This window comes from Lipotes vexillifer, unplaced genomic scaffold (genome assembly GCF_000442215.2).
Source record: "Lipotes vexillifer unplaced genomic scaffold, Lipotes_vexillifer_v1.1 scaffold354, whole genome shotgun sequence".
NCBI lineage: Eukaryota > Metazoa > Chordata > Mammalia > Artiodactyla > Lipotidae > Lipotes > Lipotes vexillifer.
The window spans coordinates 360,415-384,039 of NW_006788892.1; the positions used below are offsets into that span (position 1 = coordinate 360,415).

Sequence of the window (23,625 nt, forward strand, 5' to 3'; positions counted from 1 at the left end):
TGCTCTACATAGCATGTCCTATTATTTGGTTTTGTGCATGCATAAAAAATAAATATTTTATATTCACTGAGTAGATCCTTGAGAGAAATGATAACTGAAATGTTTTCTAGCAAGCTACCATTGGACTTATCATTTCACGTGCAGTCAATATACAATGGCCAAAGTCAATTAAAACTACAGTTTCACCAGCAGCCAGTAAGAAAAGGCAGATAAGACGAGCCTCAGTGACTACGGTGCTGCAGCACTTTGTCATTGTTCGCCATTCTGTCCAGACTTTCTGTATAGACTCTGAGCAAGGAGCACCCAAATCCACATCTTGGATACATTTACCTGGATGCTTTGCATGATTTTAATTCCCAGGGAAGAGGTAGAAATATTGTGTCATGGATAGTCTTTCAATCGTGGGCATCTGGGTCAGTACATTTGGGGTCTCAAATGTATGTTGAACCTAAAATAGTAAAGAAATCTTTTTAAAAAAAAATTAAAAGGGAATTCTGGACTTCTTCTCAGAAGTGAGTATACAGTATATAGTTTGTATTAAGGCTGTGGTCAGACAGTACAATATAAACAGAAGGACTTTTTAGCTTTTCCTTGGATACAGTACCTACACAAATGAAATAGTACTCTCAAAAGCACTCATTAAATAAGCAAGCCTGTCAGAATCAGAAAAACTCACTCTGGTACTACGTAGTGTGCTTCCAAAAACTTCCTTTTTAAATATACTTGGAGTACAGGAAGGAGCATCAAGATGACTTAAGAGCTTCAGGATTCACAGAAAAACTTTGCAAACAGTTCTAACAGAGTTTTCTAGGACATAAATTGAAAAGACATCGAGATTCTTACCTTTCAAAGAATCTCCTCCAAATGATAACACCAAGAATATTCGTTGAAGTAGTAGATAAGTTGGGAAATGAAGAGAGAGCCATTTGTGTCAAGTATCCAAGAAACATTGCCTGAAAATAAACGGTTTTAAAATAATGGGGGGATTCAGCCACAATATAAGTGTACAAGACTCTTAGAGCCATAGCTTTTGAACAAAGTTTGATTCTGGTGCTTCGTAGGAAGGAGGGAGGTCAAATCTGGATAATGCTGAGATGTTTCCATAACAGGCCCAGAGAAGCCATCATAGACCCTCAATTGTAAATTCCTTTGATGTTCTTAGTAGGCAGGGCCAACATTATGGCCTCTAGGACTGCAAGTAGTAGAAAAGAACATAAATCCTTTGAGCATTTACTACATAATAGAATAAAAGAAGCCAGGTCTTGACAGTCCTTGACTCTGGGCCTCCTCTTCTTCCATACTGTTTTAATACTATAATTTTTTGCACTCACTGTTTTATTGAGTGAACATCTATTTTTTTTTAACATCTTTATTGGAGTATAATTGCTTTACAATAGTGTGTTAGTTTCTGCTTTATAACAAAGTGAATCAGTTATACATATACATATGTTCCCATATATGTTCCCTCTTGTGTCTCCCTCCCTCCCACCCTCCCTAGCCCACCCCTCTAGGTGGTCACAAACCACCAAGCTGATCTCCCTGTGCTATGCGGCTACTTCCCACTAGCCATCTATTTTACTTTTGGTAGTGTATATATGTCCATACCACTCTCTCACTTTGTCCCAGCCCACCCTTTCCCCTCCACATATCCTCAAGTCCATGCTCTAGTAGGTCTGTGTCTTTATTCCCATCTTACTCCTAGGTTCTTCATGACTTTTTTTTTTTTTCCTTAGATTCCATATATATGTGTTAGCATACGGTATTTGTTTTTCTCTTTCTGACTTAACTTCACTCTGTATGACAGACTTTAGGTGAACATCTTTTGAATTATTACCTCTCTTTACCATTGCAATGTGATCAAATTTCTCTTATCAGAAAAAGCTAACATTCTCTTGTCACTTTATCTGAAGCTATTTCTCCTTCCTTTTTATAGTTAAATTTCTCCTTCCTTTTTATAGTTATTATTCCTACTTCTCCTTCCTTTTTATAGTTAAATTTCTCCAATTTATCTATACTCAACATCTTCATTTCCTCCTAGCCTGCTCACTCCTGTCTGTCTTCTCCTTACCACAACAACTTTACCAAATGACTTTCCCCAAGGTCATCCATGACCTCTAATTCATTAAAAGTCTAATGGTCATTTATCAGGCCTCACATTTACCTGGTCTCCCATTCACATCAGAAAATATTGGTAACTCCAACAGATTCTTTCTTCATAACTCTGACAACACATCCTCCTAGTTTTCTTATTCCCTGACCATAATTTCTTAGTATAATTTGCTGACTAATATTTCTGTCTCAGATTCTGAACTCTAGAGTTCTTCAAACCTTAGCTTTAGGATCTATTCTCCTTCTATTTTCTGTTGCTAGATAAATTGATCCATTTTTAGAATATTAGATATCATTCTTAGGCAAGCATCTCCCAAAATTCAAATGCTCTCTCCTCTGGAATATACAGCTATGTAACTCTCCACTCTTCATTTCATCTTGAAATATGCCAAAGGCATCTCAAATTTTCTGGCAGGATTCCCATTTTAATGAATAAACCATAGTTCTCCACTGCAAACTTGAGTCACCTCAATCATGTCTTCATGTTCATCAGACATACTTCCTAAACTACTAGGCCATATAAATTTTATATACTAATTATTTCCTGGATCCAAATATTTACCTCATCCCAAGAATATCATTATCACCTATGGCTTGTAATACTGCAATAGCATTTTAACCTATCTCTCTACATCTAATTTTGTTGTACTGTAATTCATTCTCCACAGAATCCTCACAGTGATCATCTTAAAGAGACACACAGATGTCCAAAAGGGACATGAAAAGATGCTCAACATCACAAATTATTAGAGAAATGCAAATCAAAACTACAGTGAGGTATCACTTCACACCAATCAGAATGGCCAACATCAAAAAGTCTACAAATAATAAATGCTGGAGAGGGTGCGGAGAAAAAGGAGCCTTCCTAAATTATTGGTGGGAATGTAAATTGGTGTAGCCACTATGGAAAACAGTATGGAGTTTCCTTAAGAAACTAAACATAGAGCTACCATATGATCCTGCAATCCCACTCCTGAGCATATATCTGGAGAAAACCATAATTCAAAAAGATACATGCACCCCAATGTTCATAGAAGCACTATTTACAATAGCCAAGACATGGAAGAAACTTAAGTGTCTATTGACAGGTGAATGGATAAAGAAAATGTAATATATATATATATATATACACACACATACACATATAAACAATGGAATACTATTCAGCCATTAAAAAGAATGAAATAATGCCATTTGCAGCAACATGAATGGACCTAGAGATTATCATACTATGCGATGTAAGCCAGACGAAGACAAATATATGATATCACTTATATGTGGACTCTAAAAAAATGACAAAAATGAACTTATTCATAAAATAGAAATAGAATCAGAAACATAGAAAACAAACTTATGGCTTCCAAAGGGGAAAGGGGTGATGGATAAATTAGGAGTTTGAGATTAAAATATACACACTATGATATATAAAATAGATAACCAACAAGGACCTACTGTATAGCACAGGAAACTATACTCAATATCTTGTAAAAACCTATAATGAAAGAGAATGTAAAAAAAGAATCACTTTTCTGTACACCTGAAACTAACATAATACTGTAAATCAACTATATTTCAATACATTTTTTTAAAAAGAAAAAAAGCAAGAAAATCTTAAAGGTCATCTAAGCAATGAAATAGTATAAAGTAAAATTAGTAGTATAAAGTAAAATTAGTATTAAAATATATTAGTACAAAAGACCAAATCCTTCCTTAACATATGAGGCCTCAAATTATGTGGCTTTTGTGTAATTCTCCAAATTCCTTCTGATTACTGTCCCCTGGCTCTGTGTTTTAGCCACACTGGTTCTCTGGTTCTCTTTTCTAAGCTCCTTTCTTTCTTTCTCACGCCTTCCTGCTACACTGCTTTTTTTTTTTTTTTTCTGTCTGGAATATTCCTCTCTTACCCTTGTCAGCCTAAAAATGTTAAGAGGCAATAATCAAGCAAAAACATTTATTTGGGATCAAAGAATTGTTATTCAGGGCACACAGATTTGGGTAGCAATCCAAATAGTGTCCCACTAAGGGTCAAAATCAGAGGTTTTTAAAGACAAAAAAGGGAATGTTTACATAATTTGCTTACAAAGAATTTTGTTTGATGTTGCAAGGCAGAAAGCTAGACTTGACTGAACATGATTGGTTGACAAGGCTGTCACTCAGCAAAAGTCCATTACTGGAGCAAGTAGCAGGTATTCTTGCAGAGTTATTGGAATATTTGGCATATTTGTAGTTTGGTCCAGCTCAAAAGTTCATGTTTCAGGGCTTCCCTGGTGGCGCAGTGGTTGAGAGTCCGCCTGCTGAGGCAGGGGACACGGGTTCATGACCCGGTCCGGGAATATCCCACATGCCGTGGGGCAGCTGGGCCCGTGAGCCATGGCCGCTGAGCCTCCGCGTCCGGAGCCTGTGTTCCGCAACGGGAGAGGCCACAACAGTGAGAGGCTCACATACCGCAAAAAAAAAAAAAAAAAGTTCATGTTTCAGCTGGTGAGGATGTGCATAAAGCTCACTTCGTTAATGGCCTCTAGGCTCCATTTTAAAACCATGTGACATAGTGAGTCTGTTTGATTTTGTCTTTCATGCCCTTGATATGGGTAACTCCTTCATCTTTCAAATGTGAGCACGATTTTTTTCTTTAAAACACATCACATTTGACAATCATTATTTATTTCTGTTAAACATAACAGACATTTTCCCCCAATTAATTTCTGTCTCCCTGGCCTGACCATACACTCTGTAATCTGTAATGTTTAGTGACCATGCCTGCTTTAACTGTGTATCACATGCCCTGCACCTAGTACATTATCTGCACATAGTTATGTATATAAAAATATTAATGCAAGAATTTCACATATTAGACTTTATTTCCTCAATTAAATTACTTTATTTCCTCAATTAAATTAAATAATCTCTTAGAGTATGTATCAGACTGCATATACTTTTTGAACTTCCTTCAATAGCTAAAAGCACAGAACTCTTCTTTCAAATAAAATATAATTAAAACTCCAATATGTAAAACAAAGAGAAATAGAACTATTCCAGTTGTGGAATGGGTGTTTCCTGCATGGTCTCTTTCCTATTTCCCCAGGTAGACTCAGAGGGTCCTCTGATCCCTTCCTAGTCACAAGCAGCCATGAACCAACAACACTGCATCACCATGGAGCTTTTAAAAAATGAAAAATCTCAGGCCCTGCCCCAGACATACTGACTCAGAAATCTATGTTTTAATGATGTTCTCAATGATTCCCATGCACAGTAAAATTTGAAATTACTACACTAAAGCACTTAGAACTTGTATAAACTAGGTTTTTAAAACTGCCCTTGTTATCTAAATCATTGATAAAACAATATCATGAATGACTATTAAATAGATTTTCTACAGGTATGACCATGAGCAATCAAGAATATCTTTTATTTCTACCTTCTACTCTGACTTTCCTGCCAAAGAAGGATTTTCAGTCACTGACTGCACTCTCATGAAGTCAGGCATTTGAATGTTAACTAATAACCTAAGACTAGATTCAAATAACAGGCCAATAGGTGTTGAGCAAGCATGTGTTGAGCAAGCTTTACAGTTTCACTGGTTGGCTCATTTAATTGTTAGTAGATCATCAGGTGGACCAAATCTGAGAAGATGATACATTTCTGTGCCATTGCTACATCTAAAAAACCTCTTGATTTATGTATAGACTATCTTAAATCTGGGTCTTCACCGAAGTCCTGTTTATTTTGAAAATTTCCTCCAGTATCAATACATACAGGTTTCCAGTCATGAAACTCTCAATACTTAAATATCTCCCCCACCTAAATATCTCATTAGTTACAGAAGAAATATTCTTATATTAGTGATAAGATATGATAATAACCAAGCCTGTGATCAAGAAACTAATAGGAGATCTAGAAATTGTTCTCTCTGAAGTCACTTACATGGAGTCAAAGATTTGAAAGCAATGAAGTCTTTCTCCACATGGCTGTTTGTAATGGCATCATTCCAGATGGAACACTGCAAGAACTGGTCATACCTATATGCAGAGGCTTCTCTCATGTCAGTCACCCAAAAAACCCCAGCACCTTCTGAGACATCCATGTCTTATAAAAGATGTTATATTAACACACACACATACACACAGAAAGTCTTTTACAATTGTTCCTTTCAATATGGCATTTAGTAAAAATGCAAATGTCTTGCTACTAGAAAAACTACCTCACTGACTGGGAACCACATAAAGCTCACTTAAGTTTAGAATGACCATGTTGAAAACCTAATCCCAAATAATCAGGATATTCCTCATTATTCTAGGCTACTTATCATTTCTTAAAAAAAAGAAAAATAGTACAGGCTTATTACAATTTCTTTCTGGACTGGACCTAAGAGTTGTACTGAAATATTGTTTCTCCCCATTCCTGGGAAAATGAAAGCTAGACACTAGACTAATAGAAAGAAGTACATGGCCACTCCCTGGGTTTCCTGAACTCAGACTCACTGCCTCAGCAGGCCTGCATAATGATGACCTTGGGTTTGTCTTTTAGACTCTGGCAGTTACAGCTGTTGAAAATTTGGAAGATGGTATCATCACGAAGAATATCTGGGTCTGTCCCACATATTCCATCCAGGATGCCATGTGACATAAATACAAAGAATGTGCTGTCTGAGGATTGGTGCTCTTGGTGGGCAGCAAACTGTCTTAGCGCTGTTTCCATTTCCTGAAAAACACGCCAGAATTACTATTGAGGAATTCTCCTTATATAGTTTATACTCAAATACTAGGTGGAGTTCACAAAAAGGAGCAAGCACTAAAGAAACAGGTGATTTGGACTGAATGGAATTGTAAGAGAAATTATATTCTGACATAAAACCAGGAAATTAGGTGTGTAAAATATTAAAGTTAGTAGAGATTTTACATAGCATCTAGCCCAATGGTTTTCAATAGAACCTTACACTTAAGATACTGGGAGATGGAGTATAATGAGGGGCAAGTGAGATGATATGTCTCCAATACGAGAGCTTTGCTTTCATCTGTTTTACATGTTGGAGTTCCTGTAAGTTTTTATTTAAAAAGAGAGAGGCAGAGACAGAGGCAGAGACAGAGACAGAGAGAATTTTCAATTGACAAAAAATAGAAACACAACAAATTCCTTCATCTTGGAACAGCAGAAAGTTAGGTTTAAAATGTTTTGTCTAAAGCCCTCTGGGATTATTTTTGGCACAGCCAGAATAACAACATTTTCTTTATGTGTGTATGTGCAATTTTTTTCTACACACTTTTACATTTACACACATTATATTGAAATTGTAAAAGTCTCATAAGCTCTTTCTGTAGATATCAGTAACTTTCAGGGCCCAGAGCTTATGTCTCACGCAGGCTATCAAGTAATAGATGCCTCCCAGATTGAGAACTTTAGAAAGATCCAACATTTGGGGGAAAATACTGCTACATAGAGCTGATCTAAATATTTTCTATGAGACTGTGCATGGGAGGAGGCTGAAATTAAGGGAATCCTATTATGGAGCAAATATAATTTCTATAACATGCATTTTATTCTTACAGCTGTTAAGGAAGAAGTTCAAAACTTTAGGAGGGAAGGAAGCTTGTCTCACTTTCCTGGTCCATTACCAGAACTGTGAGATCCTCTTTTACAACCACTGAGTATCCAAGGTTTTCAAGCAAATCTTGCATTCCCAAAAGGTCAACCTCAGAACCATATCGATTAGAAAGATAGTCAAATTCTTTGCTGCAGATGATGAGGGCCAGGCATGTCCAGACTTCATTCTCCATCACTGGATATAAATGCAATTAACAGACACAAAATAAGTTGCTCCAGACCACCTAATTTTGCCTCCAAAGTTCATACAAAACAGGCCCTTTCAATTAAATAGTGGATGGCTGGAGAGCCTGGAAATGGAAATATATTCTCTTGAGGGAAGAGACAATACCTGAAATTGAAAACATATACTAGGTCTGAGTATACACTCTAGGAACTTGGCTTTGGTTGGGTGGTGGATAGGAGTTCAGAATGTGATGGAAGAGACAGGAGATCAAATGTAAGAACCAGTTAATTAGATAAGATGATTAAATAACATCCTGTGCCTTTGGTCTGATCTTAGGACATTTGTAACAAGAACTAAAATTGAGTGAGTCCTAGTATCTTGTTTAAATGGAAAATCTTCCAAAGCATATCACCTCATCTGCCTTTGTTGTCTTCAGTGTATGGAAGTGATCAAGAGGACAAAGTTTTAACTTCCCATGTTGGGAAGCCTGTGTTTCCTGTGGAGCTAAAAGAGAAAAAAATAGCTCATTAAACAGTAGCATCCACTGCCATGAAGTCATGCAGATCTTTTGACCGGGCTTTCATTCTCCAGAAATGCTTACTGCCAGCCTACCACAAAGTTTAATATAATAAGAAAATCATTTCATATTTAAAATGACTAAAACACAAATCTTGAATACTCCCCCTTGTGCTTTCTGCTTCTTACTGAACCCACCATAAATTTCTGTTTTTGTTAGTGGTCATAACTTTGATTGCTTTCTCAGACCCAACACATTAGACTCACATAAACATAATATCTAAGATTGGGAAGGAAGCCTAATGTTCATCTTGCCTAATAAGGTCATTATTCAGATATTTGAACTCTGCTGACTATATGCCTACTTTATTATTACCACTCTGAAATATCTCCACTAACAGGGTACTTACAACATTCTAAGGCATTTTTGAACAGTTCTGAGCATCATAAAGTGTGAACTCTCCAAGCACTGATATATATTTTCCACATTGGGAACATACAGAAAAAAAACATCTAATTCCTCTTCCTGTAAAGCCCATGAATTCTCCCATGACTTCAATATATCTTTCTCTATGTTTCTATTTTTTTATGTAAATGCCCCATATAAATAATTATTTTTATCTTAATTGTGTTTATTGTACTGTAAGCATAATTAAGACAGGGAAGATGTCTTTGATCTCCGTATTCCTAGTATCTAGAATGATACCTGGCACAGATTAAAATTTTATGACTGCTTGTTAATGAATAGTTATCTTTCATACTTGAAAATAGCTACCAAGTATCCCCTGGTTCACATTTTCCCTTAGGCAACAAACATTCTATTCCTTCTAATATTTTTGCATAAGAATATCATTGATGGAGGTCAAGATGGGAGAGAAGTAGAAGGATGTGGATGGAGCTCATCTCTCCCCACAAATACATCAAGAATACATCTACAAACGGAAAATTTCTCACAGAACATGGCTAAAGACTAGCAGAGAGGGTCTTCCCCGGTGGCATAGTGGTTGAGAGTCCGCCTGCCGATGGTGGGGACACGTGTTCGTGCCCCGGTCCGGGAAGATCCCACATGCTGTGGAGCGGGTGGGCCCGTGAGCCATGGCCGCTGAGCCTGCGCATCCGGAGCCTGTGCTCCACAATGGGAGAGGCCACAGCAGTGAGAGGCCTGCATACCGCAAAAAAAAAAATAATAATAAAATAAAACACTAGCAGAGGACCTCAGGCACCTAAAAGGACAAGAAAGATCCCTGCATAACTGGGTAAGATGAGGAAAAGAGAAGGGAAACAGAAGAGGAGAGGAAGCAGGATGGGAACGGCACCCCTGGGTTGGGGAGCTGAAGGAGAGGAGAGGTTGCTTCATCCAGGGAAGTACTCTCACCTGTGGGAAGATCAGTTGGGACAAAAGGGGAGCTTCTGAGGCTGTTGGAAGAGAGTGTAGCAACTGGTCTGTGGCAGGCAGTACAGAGTGAGACCTACACAGACAGTCTGTGCCACAGCCCTGCATGCCCCAGCATGAGATGCATGTGCACTGATGTGCACAGGGCCTGGGTGCTGGAACATGGTGTATGGAGAGCAAACCCAGGGAAAGGACTGCTGTTGGCTGCAAGGAGATAGCTTGAGGGGACAGGAGTGAGGAAATCCACAACCAGGAATTCTTGTGGAGGAAACCTGGACTGCCGTAGAAGCAAAGTGCCAAGGTTAAGTGACAAGGGGTGGAGAGGCCATTGCATTCTTTCTCCCCACATATTGGCCGCTGCCTGCCCAGGACCACTGGCTTACTGCATTCCCATCACCACCAGGGCTCTTGTGACCCTGGCCTCAGTGCTGCATCCAAGCTCCCTCCCCACCAGGGCAGACTCGTGTGCTCCAGGGAAGACTCAGGAGCAGACTTCTGTGGGTGGCCCACATGCAGAGGTGGGGCTGAAACCACAGCTGAGCCCACAGGGAACATATAACTAAGGAAGAAAAACTCAAATCTCTCCTCACAGCTGTGGGAAGATTCAATTGACACCCCCATGATCAGCCTTGTAATCTCAGCACCTACAGAATGTCTGAATGGGCAACAAGTGCTCCCACAGTCAAGACGGACCTAGCTTTAGCATCTGTAAACTTTGTGGGCACATATACATAGGGTTTGGGCCAGGCTAGAGTCAGAGCTGTCCCCATAGCACCCACAGTAGGTCCAGATCCATGACTACTTGCAATCCTGGGACCTGAATTCAGTGGATCTATGCTGGAGGTCTGGTGAAAAAACATCTGAGAGATACCAGGACCAGTGGCTGGCATACCCACAGTTAAAGTGGGGCTGAAAGCAGTGCCAACAGCAGTGTAACCTGAGAGCTCTCACAATGGATAAAAGGTGACACAACAGAGCACACCCATAGGTGAACACCTCCAGAGGAGGAATACTTAGTGGCTTCCTTCCCAGTAGGAGTACTGCAATCCTACCTACCTCAAACCACAGATCAGAAACACAGCTAAGAAACAGATCTGGGGGTCTCTCTTCCAACAACTAGGGAGCATACCCCACCTCTGGCAAGGAAGTAGCAACCACAGGGCAAAGGGGAGGCCCTGCTCAATATCTAGTGCAGGCTCTGGACAATACAACATCAGTCACACCTCCTATAAAGGGAATAACAGCCATCATACAGTGAGGAAAGAGGTGGCAGACATCTATATTAAAAACAACCCTTGTACCAAAAAATATTAAACCCATGCAGGCTACACAGAGAGGTTTCACATAAAATAGCCCTCCAATACAGTCTGAGGGTCTGGCATTGGATGGAAGAAGCCCCAGAGCATTTTAGTCTTGAAAGCCAGCAGGCTTGAGTGCAAGAGCTCCACAGTACTGGGGAAAAAAGAGACTCCACTCTTGGAGGGACACAGCACAAAGCAGTACCTCCATAGGAACCCATGCTACAACTACCTAGGGGGTCTTAGAGGGTCTCTTGGGAAGGCAGATGTTAACTATCACTCACTGTGAGGGCAAGGAAACTGGTAGCAGAAGCCCCAGAGAATATTGAATGGAGTGAGATCTCCCAGAGGTCCACATTTCAGCAGAAAGACCTGGCCCCATCCAACAAACTTTAGGCCCCAGAGCTGGAAAGTCTCATGCCAAACAACAACAAAGGTAGGAACACAGCCCCACCCATCAGAAGACATGCTGCCTAAAGTTGTACTGAGCTCACAACTGCCTCAAAACACACCCCTAGACATGGCCATGCCTATCAGAGGGACAAGACACAGGCCCATCTGTGAGAGGTAAGGCACCAGTCCCTTCCACAAGGAGGCCTACACAACCCCTGGACCAACATCACCCACTAGGGAGCAGACACCAGAAACAAGAGGAACTATGATCCTGCAGCCTGTGGAAAGGAGACTATAAACACAGAAAGTTAGATAAAATGAGATGACAGAGAAGTATGTCCCAGATAAAGAAACAAGATAAAACCCCACAAGAACAACAAAATGAAGAGAATATAGGCAATCTACCTGAGAAATAATTCAGAGTAATGATAGTAAAGATGGTCCAAAATCTCAGAAAAACTGTTGAGGCATGGATTGAGAAAATACAAGAAATATTTAACAAGGAACTAGTAGATTTAAAGAACAGAGATGCACAATACAATACATGAAATGAAAAATACACTAGAAGGAATAAAGAGCAGAATAACTCAGGCAGAAGAATGAATAGGTGAGCTGGAAGACAGCGTGGTGGAAATCACTGCCAAGAACAGAATAAAGAAAAAGGAATGAAAAGAAATGAGGACAATCTCAGAGACCTCTGGGACAATATTAAATGCACCAAAATTTGCATTATAGGGGTCTCAAAGGAGAAGAAAAACAGAAAGGGCCTGAGAAAATATTTGAAGAAATTGTAGATGAAAAATTCCTTAACATGAGAAAGGAAACACCCACTGAAGTCCAGGAAGTACAGAGAATCCCATACAGGATAAACCCAAGGAGGAACACAGAAAGACACATATTAATCAAACTGATAAAAATTAAAGACAAACAAAAATATTAAAAGCAACAAGGGAAAAACAACAAATAATATACAAGGGAATCCCCATAAGGTTATCAGGTGATTTTTCAGCAGAAACTCTGCAGGCCAGAAAGGAGTGGCACAATATATTTCAAGAAATGAAAGGGAAAAACCTACAACCAAGAATATTCTAACCAGTAGGTCTCTCATTCAGATTCATTGGAGAAATCAAAAGCTTTACAGACAAGTAAAAGCTAAAAGAATTCAGCACTGTGAAGCGAGCTTTACAACAAATGCTAAAGGAACTTCTTTAGGCAAGAAAGAGACCAGCAACTTAAAACAATCTTGTACATATATAGAGTACTAAATCAAAACCTCAAGGGAACAAAAACCCCAAAACTACAATAGATATACACATAAAAAAGAAAAATCAACACAAACACAACACTAAAGATGGTCATCAAACCATAAGAGAAGAGAACATAAGAGGAAGGGAAAAAAAAAAAAAAGACCTACAAAAACAAACCCAAAACAATTAAGAAAATGGCAATAGGAACATACATATCAATAATTACCTTAAATGTAAATGGATTAAATGTTCCATCTCAAAGACATAGACTGGCGGAATGAATATAAAAACATGACCCATATACATACATATATATATATATATATATATATATATATATACACACACACACACTGTCTACAAGAGACCCCACTTCACACCTAGGGACACATACAGATTGAAAGTGAGGGTATGGAAAAAGGCATTTCACGCAAATGGAAATAAAAAAATGTTGGGGTATTTTCCAGACAAAATAGACTTTAAAATAAAGACTCTTACAAAAGACAAAGAGGACACTACATAATGATCAAGGGACCAATCTATGAAGAAATTATAACAATTGTAAATATATATGCACCCAACAGAGGAGCACCTCAGTATGTAAGGTAAATGCTAACAGCCATGAAAGGTGAAAATGACAGGAATGCAATAATAGTGGGTGACTTTGGGCTTCCCTGGTGGCACAGTGGTTGAGAGTCTGCCTGCCAATGCAGGGGACACGGGTTTGTGCCCCAGTCCAGGAAAATCCCACATGCCATGGAGCAGCTCTGCCTGTGAGCCATGGCTGCTGAGCCTGCGTGTCCGGAGCCTGTGCTCCGCAACAGGAGAGGCCACAGCAGTGAGAGGCCTGTGTACCACAAAATAAATAAATAAATAAATAAACAAACAAATAAATAAATAAATAAATAAATAGTGGGTGACTTTAATACCCCAATTACACCAAAGGACAGATCTTCCAGACAGAAAATTAGTAAGGAAACACAGAGTTAAATGACATATTAGACCAGATAAACTTAACTGATATCGATAGGTAATTCCATCTGAAAGCAGCAGAATGCACTTTGTCTCAAGTGCACATGGAACATTCCCCACAACAGATCACATCCTGGGCCACAAATCAAGCCTCAGTAAATTTAAGAAAATTGAAATCATATCAAGCATCTTTTCTAAACACAACAGAAATCAATTACATGAAAAAAAAAAAAACTGTAAAAAACCCAAACACATGGAGCCTAAACAGTATGTTACTAAACAACCAATGAATCACTGAAGAATTCAAAGTGAAAATTAAAAAATACCACACTGTCTGAGACCCCACTTCACACCTAGGGACACATACAGATTGAAAGTGAGGGTATGGAAAAAGGCATTTCACGCAAATGGAAATAAAAAAATGTTGGGGTATTTTCCAGACAAAATAGACTTTAAAATAAAGACTCTTACAAAAGACAAAGAGGACACTACATAATGATCAAGGGACCAATCTATGAAGAAATTATAACAATTGTAAATATATATGCACCCAACAGAGGAGCACCTCAGTATGTAAGGTAAATGCTAACAGCCATGAAAGGTGAAAATGACAGGAATGCAATAATAGTGGGTGACTTTGGGCTTCCCTGGTGGCACAGTGGTTGAGAGTCTGCCTGCCAATGCAGGGGACACGGGTTTGTGCCCCAGTCCAGGAAAATCCCACATGCCATGGAGCAGCTCTGCCTGTGAGCCATGGCTGCTGAGCCTGCGTGTCCGGAGCCTGTGCTCCGCAACAGGAGAGGCCACAGCAGTGAGAGGCCTGTGTACCACAAAATAAATAAATAAATAAATAAACAAACAAATAAATAAATAAATAAATAAATAGTGGATGACTTTAATACCCCAATTACACCAAAGGACAGATCTTCCAGACAGAAAATTAGTAAGGAAACACAGAGTTAAATGACATATTAGACCAGATAAACTTAACTGATATCGATAGGTAATTCCATCTGAAAGCAGCAGAATGCACTTTGTCTCAAGTGCACATGGAACATTCCCCACAACAGATCACATCCTGGGCCACAAATCAAGCCTCAGTAAATTTAAGAAAATTGAAATCATATCAAGCATCTTTTCTAAACACAACAGAAATCAATTACATGAAAAAAAAAAAAACTGTAAAAAACCCAAACACATGGAGCCTAAACAGTATGTTACTAAACAACCAATGAATCACTGAAGAATTCAAAGTGAAAATTAAAAAATACCTAGAGGCAAATGACAACAACAACAATAATGATGATCCAAAACCTATTGGACACGGAAAAGCAGTTCTAAGAGGGAAATTTATAGCAATAAAATCTTACCCGTGGAAACAAGAAAAATCTTAAGTAAACAACTTAACCCTACACTGAAAGCAACTAGAGAAAGAAGAACAAACAAAACCTAAAGTTAGTAGGAAATAAATCATAAATATCAGAGCAGAAATAAATGAAATAGAGATGAAGAAAACAATAGCAAAGATCAATGAAACTAATATCTGGTTCAATTTTTAACAGAACTGATAGACTTTTAGCCTGACTCATCAAGAAAAAAATGGAGAGGACTCAAATCAATAAAAGTAGAAATGAAAAAGGAGAAGTTACAATGGACACCAGAGAAATACAGAGGATCATATAAGACTACTAAAAGCAACCTTATATCAATCAATGGATAACCTCGAAGAAATGGGCAAATTCTTAGAAAGATACAAGACTGAACCAAGCTGAACCAGAAAAAAATAGAAAATATGAACAGACCAATCACAAGTACTGAAATTGAAACTGTGATTAAAGAACAAATCAAACAAATGTCCAGGACTAGATGGCTTCACAGGTGAATTGTATCAAACATTTAGAGAAGAGTTAACACCTATCCTCTTTAAACTATTCCAAAAAAAAAATCACAGAGAAAGGAACATTCCCAAGCTCATTCTCCAAGGCCACCATCATCATGATTCCAAAACCAGCCAAACATATCACAAAAAAAGAAAATTATAGGCCAATATCACTCATGAATATAGATGCAAAAATCCCCAACAAAACACTAGCAAACTGAATACAACAACACATTCAAAGAATCATTCACCATGTTTGAGTGGGATTTATCCCAGGGATGCAAGGATTCTTCAACATATGTAAGTCAATCAATGTGATACACCACATTAACAAACTGAAGAATAAAAACCATAAGATCATCTCAATACATGCAGGAAAAGCTTTTGACAATATTCAACACCCATTTATGATAAAAACTCTCCAGAAAGTGGGCATAGAGGGAACCTACCTCAACATAATAAAAGCCATATAACAGAAACCCACAGCAAACATCATTTCCAATGATGAAAAACCAAAAGCATTTCCTCTAAGATCAAGAACAAGACAAGGATGTCCACTCTTGCCACTACTATTCAACATATTTTTGGAAGTCCTAGCCACAGCAATCAGAAAAGAAAAAGGAAAAAAAGGAATCCAAATTGGATAAGAGGAAGTAAAACTGTTACTGTTTGCAAATGACATGATACTATACATAGAAAATCCTAAAGATGCTACCAGAAAACTACTAAAGCTCATCAATGAATTTGGTAAAGTTTCAGGATACAAAATTAATGCACAGAAATCACTTGCATTCCTATACACTAACAATGAAAGATCAGAAAAGGAAATTAAGGAAACAATCCCATTTACCATCGAATCAAAAAGAATAAAATACCTAAGAATAAACATACCTAAGGAAGCAAGAGAACTGTACTCAGAATACTATGATACTGCTGAAACAAATACAAAAAACAAAGAACATTCTGTTCGTTCCCTCCTACTAAAAAGAAAGATATGGGGCTTCCCTGGCGGCGCAGTGACTGAGAGTCCGCCTGCTGATGCAGGGGACACGGGTTTGTGCCCTGGTCCGGGAAGATCCCACATGCCGCGGAGCGGCTAGGCCTGTGAGCCATGGCCGCTGAGCCTGCGCGTCTGGAGCCTGTGCTCTGCAGCGGGAGAGGCCACAACAGTGAGAGGCCCGCGTACCACAAAAAAGAAAAGAAAAAAGAAAGATATGTTCTTCCTCTGATCTAAGCGTGATACCACTCCTTATGAGTCCCTTTCTCTCTCACACACAGGAACTTTACTCAAGCATTTATTCAGCCCTATCTTCTAGAGCATCAATTTCTACCTCTCTCCCAATTTCTACCTGCTATCCCCGTTGGCATATTAGAATCTTAATTTATCTTTTAAAAACATATTTCCTTGACTCTGTTTCCCCTCCATCTATTGTACCATTTTTCTGCTCCACTTCTCAGCACAGTCATTAAAGGCATTGTCTATTTTCACTATTTTCATGTTTTCAACTCTGATTTTTTTTCTTGTATGCATAAAATGGCTATTATCCTCACAACTTAAGCAAAACACCTGTTATCAAGGTTACCACTGACTATTTGTTGCTTTCTTAGCATTTAGCATGGTTGAACACATCTTTCTTGAAAAATGCTCTCTAGGCTTCTGTGATCCTACATTTTTCAGCTACTCTTTCTACATCTGTCTGTGTTCATTGCTAACTTTTCCTCTTCTGCCAAACTTCCAAAAGTGTGATTATTCTGTATTAGAGTCTCTGTTATTCTCTACCAACATCCTCTTCTAGGTGGTACCAACATCTCTCTGTGAATTCCTCAGTTGTACATCACCTGCTTATTCAACATTTTCTCTTGGATGTAACATGTTTTAAACTAAACTTACAAAGAAGGACTTCTGATACTGTCTTCTTCTACAAATAGGTTTCTCCCAAGTTTTCTCTAAACCACAAATTTTCTCTCTCTCTCAGGAATTGATATCCCAGTTGCCAAGCCCAAAACTTAGAATCAATTTTTTTCTATTTTTTTAAATTGAGGTATAGTTTCTTTACAATGTTGTGCTGGTTTCTGCTGTACAGTGAAGTGAATCAGCTCTATGTATACATATATCTCCTCTTTTCTGGATTTCCTTCCCATTTAGGTCACCACCGAGCATTGAGTAGAGTTCCCTATGCTATAGAGCAGGTTTTCATTAGTTATCTATTTCATACATATTAGTATAAAATACATACAGATTAGTGTATATATGTCAATCCCAATTTCCCAATTCATCTCACCTCCCTCTTTCCCCCCTTGGTGTCCATACATTTTTTCTCTACATCTGTGTCTGTATTTCTGCTTTGCAAACAGGTTCATCTGTACAATTTTTCTAGATTCCACATATATGCATTAATATACCATATTTGCTTTTCTCTTTCTGACTTACTTAACTCTGTATGACAGCCTCTAGGTCTATTCATGTCTCAACAAATCCTTCATTTCTTTCATTAGCCCATATCCAATCCATCTGTAGTTTCTGTTGATTCTATCTCCAAAATAGATCCCAAATATAACCACTTGTTATCATCTCTATTACTGCAATCCCAGCTTAAAAGCTATTATCTCTTAACTGAAACACTTAAGTAGCTTACAAGTAGATTTTTTATTCTATGTTTATCACTCCTCTGCTCAAAAAATTCTAAAGGCTTTGCATTGCAAATAAAATCCGAATTGTTTTGCATTCTCTCAGAGGCCCCACATGTTATGACCGTCCCAGTCTATCTGACAGCTCCTGCACCAATATTCCCCTCATTTCCTACTCCCCAGCCAGACCAGCCTTCTCTATTACCCTTTTACATGACAAGACCATTCCTGACTCACAGCCCTTGTTCTTGTTTCCTCTTTCCATGGAATGTTTTTGGCTTAAAGTTTGGCACAATTCCCTCCCTATTGTTCAGTTATATACTGAAATATAATCTCAAAAGAGTTCTCATAACTGTTCACACTGACTCATGTGTACCCCTACCCTCAACAACAATATTGCTTTCTATGGCCTAATCCTCTTTCTTGTGTACATCCCCTGAAATTATACTGTTTATTTTTTGAGAGTTTACTATATATCTGCCCTCACTACACTGTATGAAAGCAGTAACTTTATCTTGCTCACTGCTATAAACACAGTAATTAAAGTAGCATACTGTAGATTTTCAATTAGTATATGAATATATAATGTATGAATGGATATAACAATGAATAAAGATGACAAAGTTTTTATTCCTTTTGTAAGTTTTTCTGTAACTTTTGAAAATATAGTACTCAGAAGACAATACTATCATTACCCTTTTTCTGGATGCTATGGTTCTTTAATGTGGCCCAATAATTCATCATATTCTTTGGTGTCCACATAGTATGTGTGACTCATACTGTTTTTTTTAATGTGTTTTTCTTAATCACATCCTTATTCTGTTTTGTGCAGTTGGTAGTTGCCTATATCTTTGATGTTTTATGAATCCTTTCAAAGATGTTATCAACTCCATTAAAAAATGTGAGTCTCAGAAACGTTGGTTATACCAGCAAATATGGTTAATCAGTGACAGTGATGGGCTCAGTGTTACAGATTTCTTGGGTTTTACTTCAGTTCTATTTCCACTACACCATAAGGAGTTTCTTTATCTGTCTTTGCTCTAATAATGTCATTATGTGTCCATGTGTCTAACTATGTATCATAGTTAGAACAGATACCTGGGACAATCTAGTATTCTTCTCAGTTTCATAATCTTCACTTTCAACTTCTACATTCTTAGGAGAATTTAATATCAGGGATGTAAATGCTAACCTTACTTTTAAGGGACTTTGTTAGGTGCAGAGGAGAGAAATAAGCCAGATTTTCTGAGCCTCAGTTAAGTGGTCTTTCCACCATAATGTAGGGACGTTGTACAGCTGCCTTACCCCAAGTAATGAATGACGGTTCCCATGAGCCACTGGGTTTGGGGGCAGTTACCTGTTGGAGGGAGAGCCAATGCCTGGGCTGATTCAACATTTTCCTCATCTCTACTTTTTTCACTTTCATCTTCAGATTCTGAAGTGGAATGAAAAAATTTAAGGATCAATGCTCTATTCTGAAGGTTATTTCCAAAGATGAAAACTGAGTGAGAACATAGAATTTCTAGGTTTTTAAGGAAATACTTTCTAACAGCACTAGAGGTCTAAGAGTTTTCACTTGGGATGTGAGATTTGGAGTCAGTTACCTGTCAAAGAAGAAGATGACTCAGTGCTCTCAGATTCATCATTCTCAGTTTCCAGATGAGATCCTGAAATAATAGTAAAATAAAATTTGTTAGCAGAACTAAGTTTATAGAACCTATACACTTCAAACTCTTTCCCTTGCACTGACTAGGAAATGACTATGCTCAGCATGGGGCTGACTACTCTATGGAGCATGTAGATTTGCCCCATTCTCTAAGTTCCAGGTTTGTTTTAGAAAACTGTAACTTTGTGCCAAGTGAAAGAGGAGGCAGATTTTCTCTGAAACAAAGAAGAGCTCATTATCTTCCTCCTCTGTAATTCAAGGAATATTCAAATTCATTAATCAAGGTTTTCTGAAATAACACTTTTCATTATGAGGAAGAAAAATACATTGTTATACAAAAGTTAGTCTTTCAACAATAGCAAAATAGTCCCAGAGGGTGTTCCAAGAATTAGGCATATACTGATGTATCATTTTACTCTGAACTAGGGGTCAGCAAACTATGGCCCACTGTCCAAATACAGCCTGACACCTGTTTTTGTAAATAAAGTTTTATTGGAACACATCCACACTTATTTTGTACTTACTTTCTATCGCTGATTCTATACTACAACAGCATACTTGAGTAATTATTACAGAAACCATATGGTCCGAAAAGCTTGAAATATTTAACCTCTGGCTCATCAAAGAAAAAGTGTGCCAATACATACGCTAGAAAGGACACATCTACGTTCCTCAAACTTTCAATTTCCTTTTGTCTTCCTTTAACAAGGAGAAATACAGGCTCTCAGAGATTTGTTCCTTGGGTAATCCACAGCTAAGAATAAGATGGTGGATTTTGTTCTACTGACCATTCTATATCTGGGAATGACTCTAAAGACCACAGTGTATGGCCAGAGTAGCACAGATTAATTAAAGACTATCATTTAATTTAATATAACACTAGCACCATTTATTCCTTTAACAAATATTTACTCACCACCTAATCTGTGTCAGACTGGGGATGATGGAACAGGGACTGGGTAGATCAGGGCATTTTGTGACATTAAATAAGATAGACAGTCAGGCAAAGATGGTGCTAGAAATGTGAATAGTATATTATCCACTTGCAAAAAGAAATACAAAGGCAAAAACTGCATGAGGATAGTAGATAAAGAGCAAGTTACTAGCCCTTTACTGAGATACTCACTAAACTCAGTTGTTTCTCGGGGTTGAAGAAATGGTCCTTAAATATTTTGCCTGCCATTTGTGTTTTCTCAATGAGATCATCAACCAGGTCTCCAGTCCTGTTCACAATGTGGTCCACTTCTTCCCCTAATGTTTGTAACTCACCCATATTTAACACTTTATTTTCCATCAAATCATCAAAAATGTCATCAAGCACATTCCTGGCCATTAACTTCACCATGTTGACCGGGTCTTCTTTTGGTAGTCTTATCTCTGTGAGAATGATAGGATTTTAGATACAGAGAGGAGCTTAGATATCTGATTCCAGGCCAGTGGTTCTCAATTTTAAAAAGAATCTCCTTAAAAAGCTTGATAAGCAGAGCTTTTTGCACTCCATTCCCAGAAATTATTTTTTGATAGATCAGGGTGGAGCCCATGAATTTACATTACTAACAATTTCTGAGGTGGTGCCAAAGCTGCTGGTCTGAGGACCACACTTAGACTAATACTTATGGATGTTCAAATCGCTAATTATTTTTTTTTTTGGATGGGGAAACTGAGGTCCAGAGAAGTGAAGCAACTTCACTGTAAGTCAGTGAGAGTTGACTGACTCAGTTTAGTCTTTGTATCACCCATGATGCCTTCACTTCCTGTCATTTTTATCAATACCTAATTTAAAAACACATTATATTCAATATGTAGAGCAGTAAAACATACTACACCTGTAAAAGAATGCATTTTTGTTTCCATGGACAGGGCTGACAGGGCGACTCACTGTGCAGAGATTGAGAGCACAAACTGTATCTGTTTTGCTCACTGTTATAAACTAAAATTCACACAGAGAGCAGAAATATGGAGGAATCTCAAGTTACTCTGCATTTTTACTGCATGGCCTTTCACTGTGACAAGGTAACACTTAGGTGAGAACTCTGGGTCAAGTCCAGAAGTCCAAAGAAAAGCCTAAAATCAACAAGAAATATTTAAGTACATAGGTCCAGATTTTCTAAATTTTCCATTTTTCCAAGAAATTGTAATGTATTGTCTAAAACACTTTGTTAGCATACTTATTACTGTGTCCCAAGCTTCCATCCCTTACAGTCTCAGAGTAAAATAGTTGTGTCTTGTGTGTGCCCCCTTCATTGCTCCTTCTCCTCTCACCTGTTCCTTCCTCCTGAGCTCTTTCTCCCCACAAAACATAGCCATAATGGAATATTATTCAGCCATAAAAAGAAAGAAAATTGAGCTATTTGTAATGAGGTGGATAGACCTAAGAGTCTGTCATACAGAGTGAAGTCAGAAAGAGAAAGACAAATACCATATGCTAACGCATATATATGGAATCTAAGAAAAAAAAATTGTCATGAAGAACCTAGGGGTAAGACAGGAATAAAGACAGAGACCTACTAGAGAATGGACTTGAGGATATGGGGAGGGGGAGGGGTAAGCTGTGACAAAGCGAGAGAGGGGCATGGACATATATACACTACCAAATGTAAGGTAGATAGCTAGTGGGAAGCGGCCGCATAGCACAGGGAGATCGGCTTGGTGTTTTGTGACCACCTAGAGGGATGGGGTAGGGAGGGTGGGAGGGAGGGCAACACAAGAGGGAAGAGATATGGGAACATATGTATACGTATAACTGATTCACTTTGTTATAAAGCAGAGACTAACACACCATTGTAAAGCAATTGTACTCCAATAAAGATGTAAAAACAAAACAAAACAAAACAAAACAAAAACCAGAAAACCTGGAGCGACCCACCAGCCATTGCTGCTCCAGCTCCCTGGGCAGGAAAAGCAGTGAAAATGAAAGCAGCTTTCTTTCTTTGTTCTCAGTGGACCAGCATTACCTAAAAAGGAAACTGTAGCTTCTCAAATTCTCTCATACTTGACAGGATAGAATTTGACTCCTCCTCTGGATATGTAGCTTCTCTCTTTTAGAACACAGGAAGTGAATACTGACTTTTCTCCTTACTGTAACAAAGTCACCAGAATGAAATACACACACACACACACACACACACACACACACACACACACACACACACACACATGCATGCACACGGGTACAAACATAAGTTTCTATGTTCTGTTTTCCAGACTATTTTTAACACACTTAATAAGTCAAATTGACCCTTATTTGTCTCTGTGCCACTCCTTAGCCACTAAATAGTAGGGGGGCCTCACTTGACTGATGTCTCCTCAACCCCAGAAATGAAGTGTGAACTTAGAAGCCTTGGGTGAAGGGGAGCGAGAAATTGACTTGAGAACTGCCAAACAGTTTTAAAAACCCAGATAAATGATCTCTTTACTTCTCTCCTCATCTGGTATTTTGTCAGTTCTGGGTATTGTTTATCCATGAGATTCATGTGTATACTTTTATCTGTTAACTGCACAAGGAACTCTTACAAATTTCTTAAAATAATACATAGATGTTTTCCATGAAAATGAAACAATAGAAAATTTTGTGAAACAGAGTAAGATCATCCAGCTTCTTTAATTTCACATTATAAACATACAACACTATAAATATATAATGCAATTCTATGTTTAGTTTGCATCTTTGTGAATCTTTTTCTATTCTTATAAAAAATACATAATACAATACTGATTTTATTGATGGCCACAATCATTGGCCTACTTGTATCCATGCCCT

At 38.1% G+C, this 23,625-nt stretch overlaps 1 protein-coding gene across 1 annotated transcript; it reads right to left on the minus strand.

The window, feature by feature from the left end:
• Nucleotides 1-349: 349 nt before the first annotated feature.
• On the minus strand, nt 350-22,172 carry LOC103079424 (caspase-12-like). Its single transcript, XM_007461882.1, is given in 11 exon segments — nt 350-448; nt 844-953; nt 6,031-6,177; nt 6,588-6,807; nt 7,719-7,891; nt 8,285-8,377; nt 19,557-19,634; nt 19,804-19,866; nt 20,988-21,242; nt 21,581-21,638; nt 22,128-22,172. Coding segments are annotated over 11 exon segments (1,341 nt in total).
• Nucleotides 22,173-23,625: the final 1,453 nt, after the last annotated feature.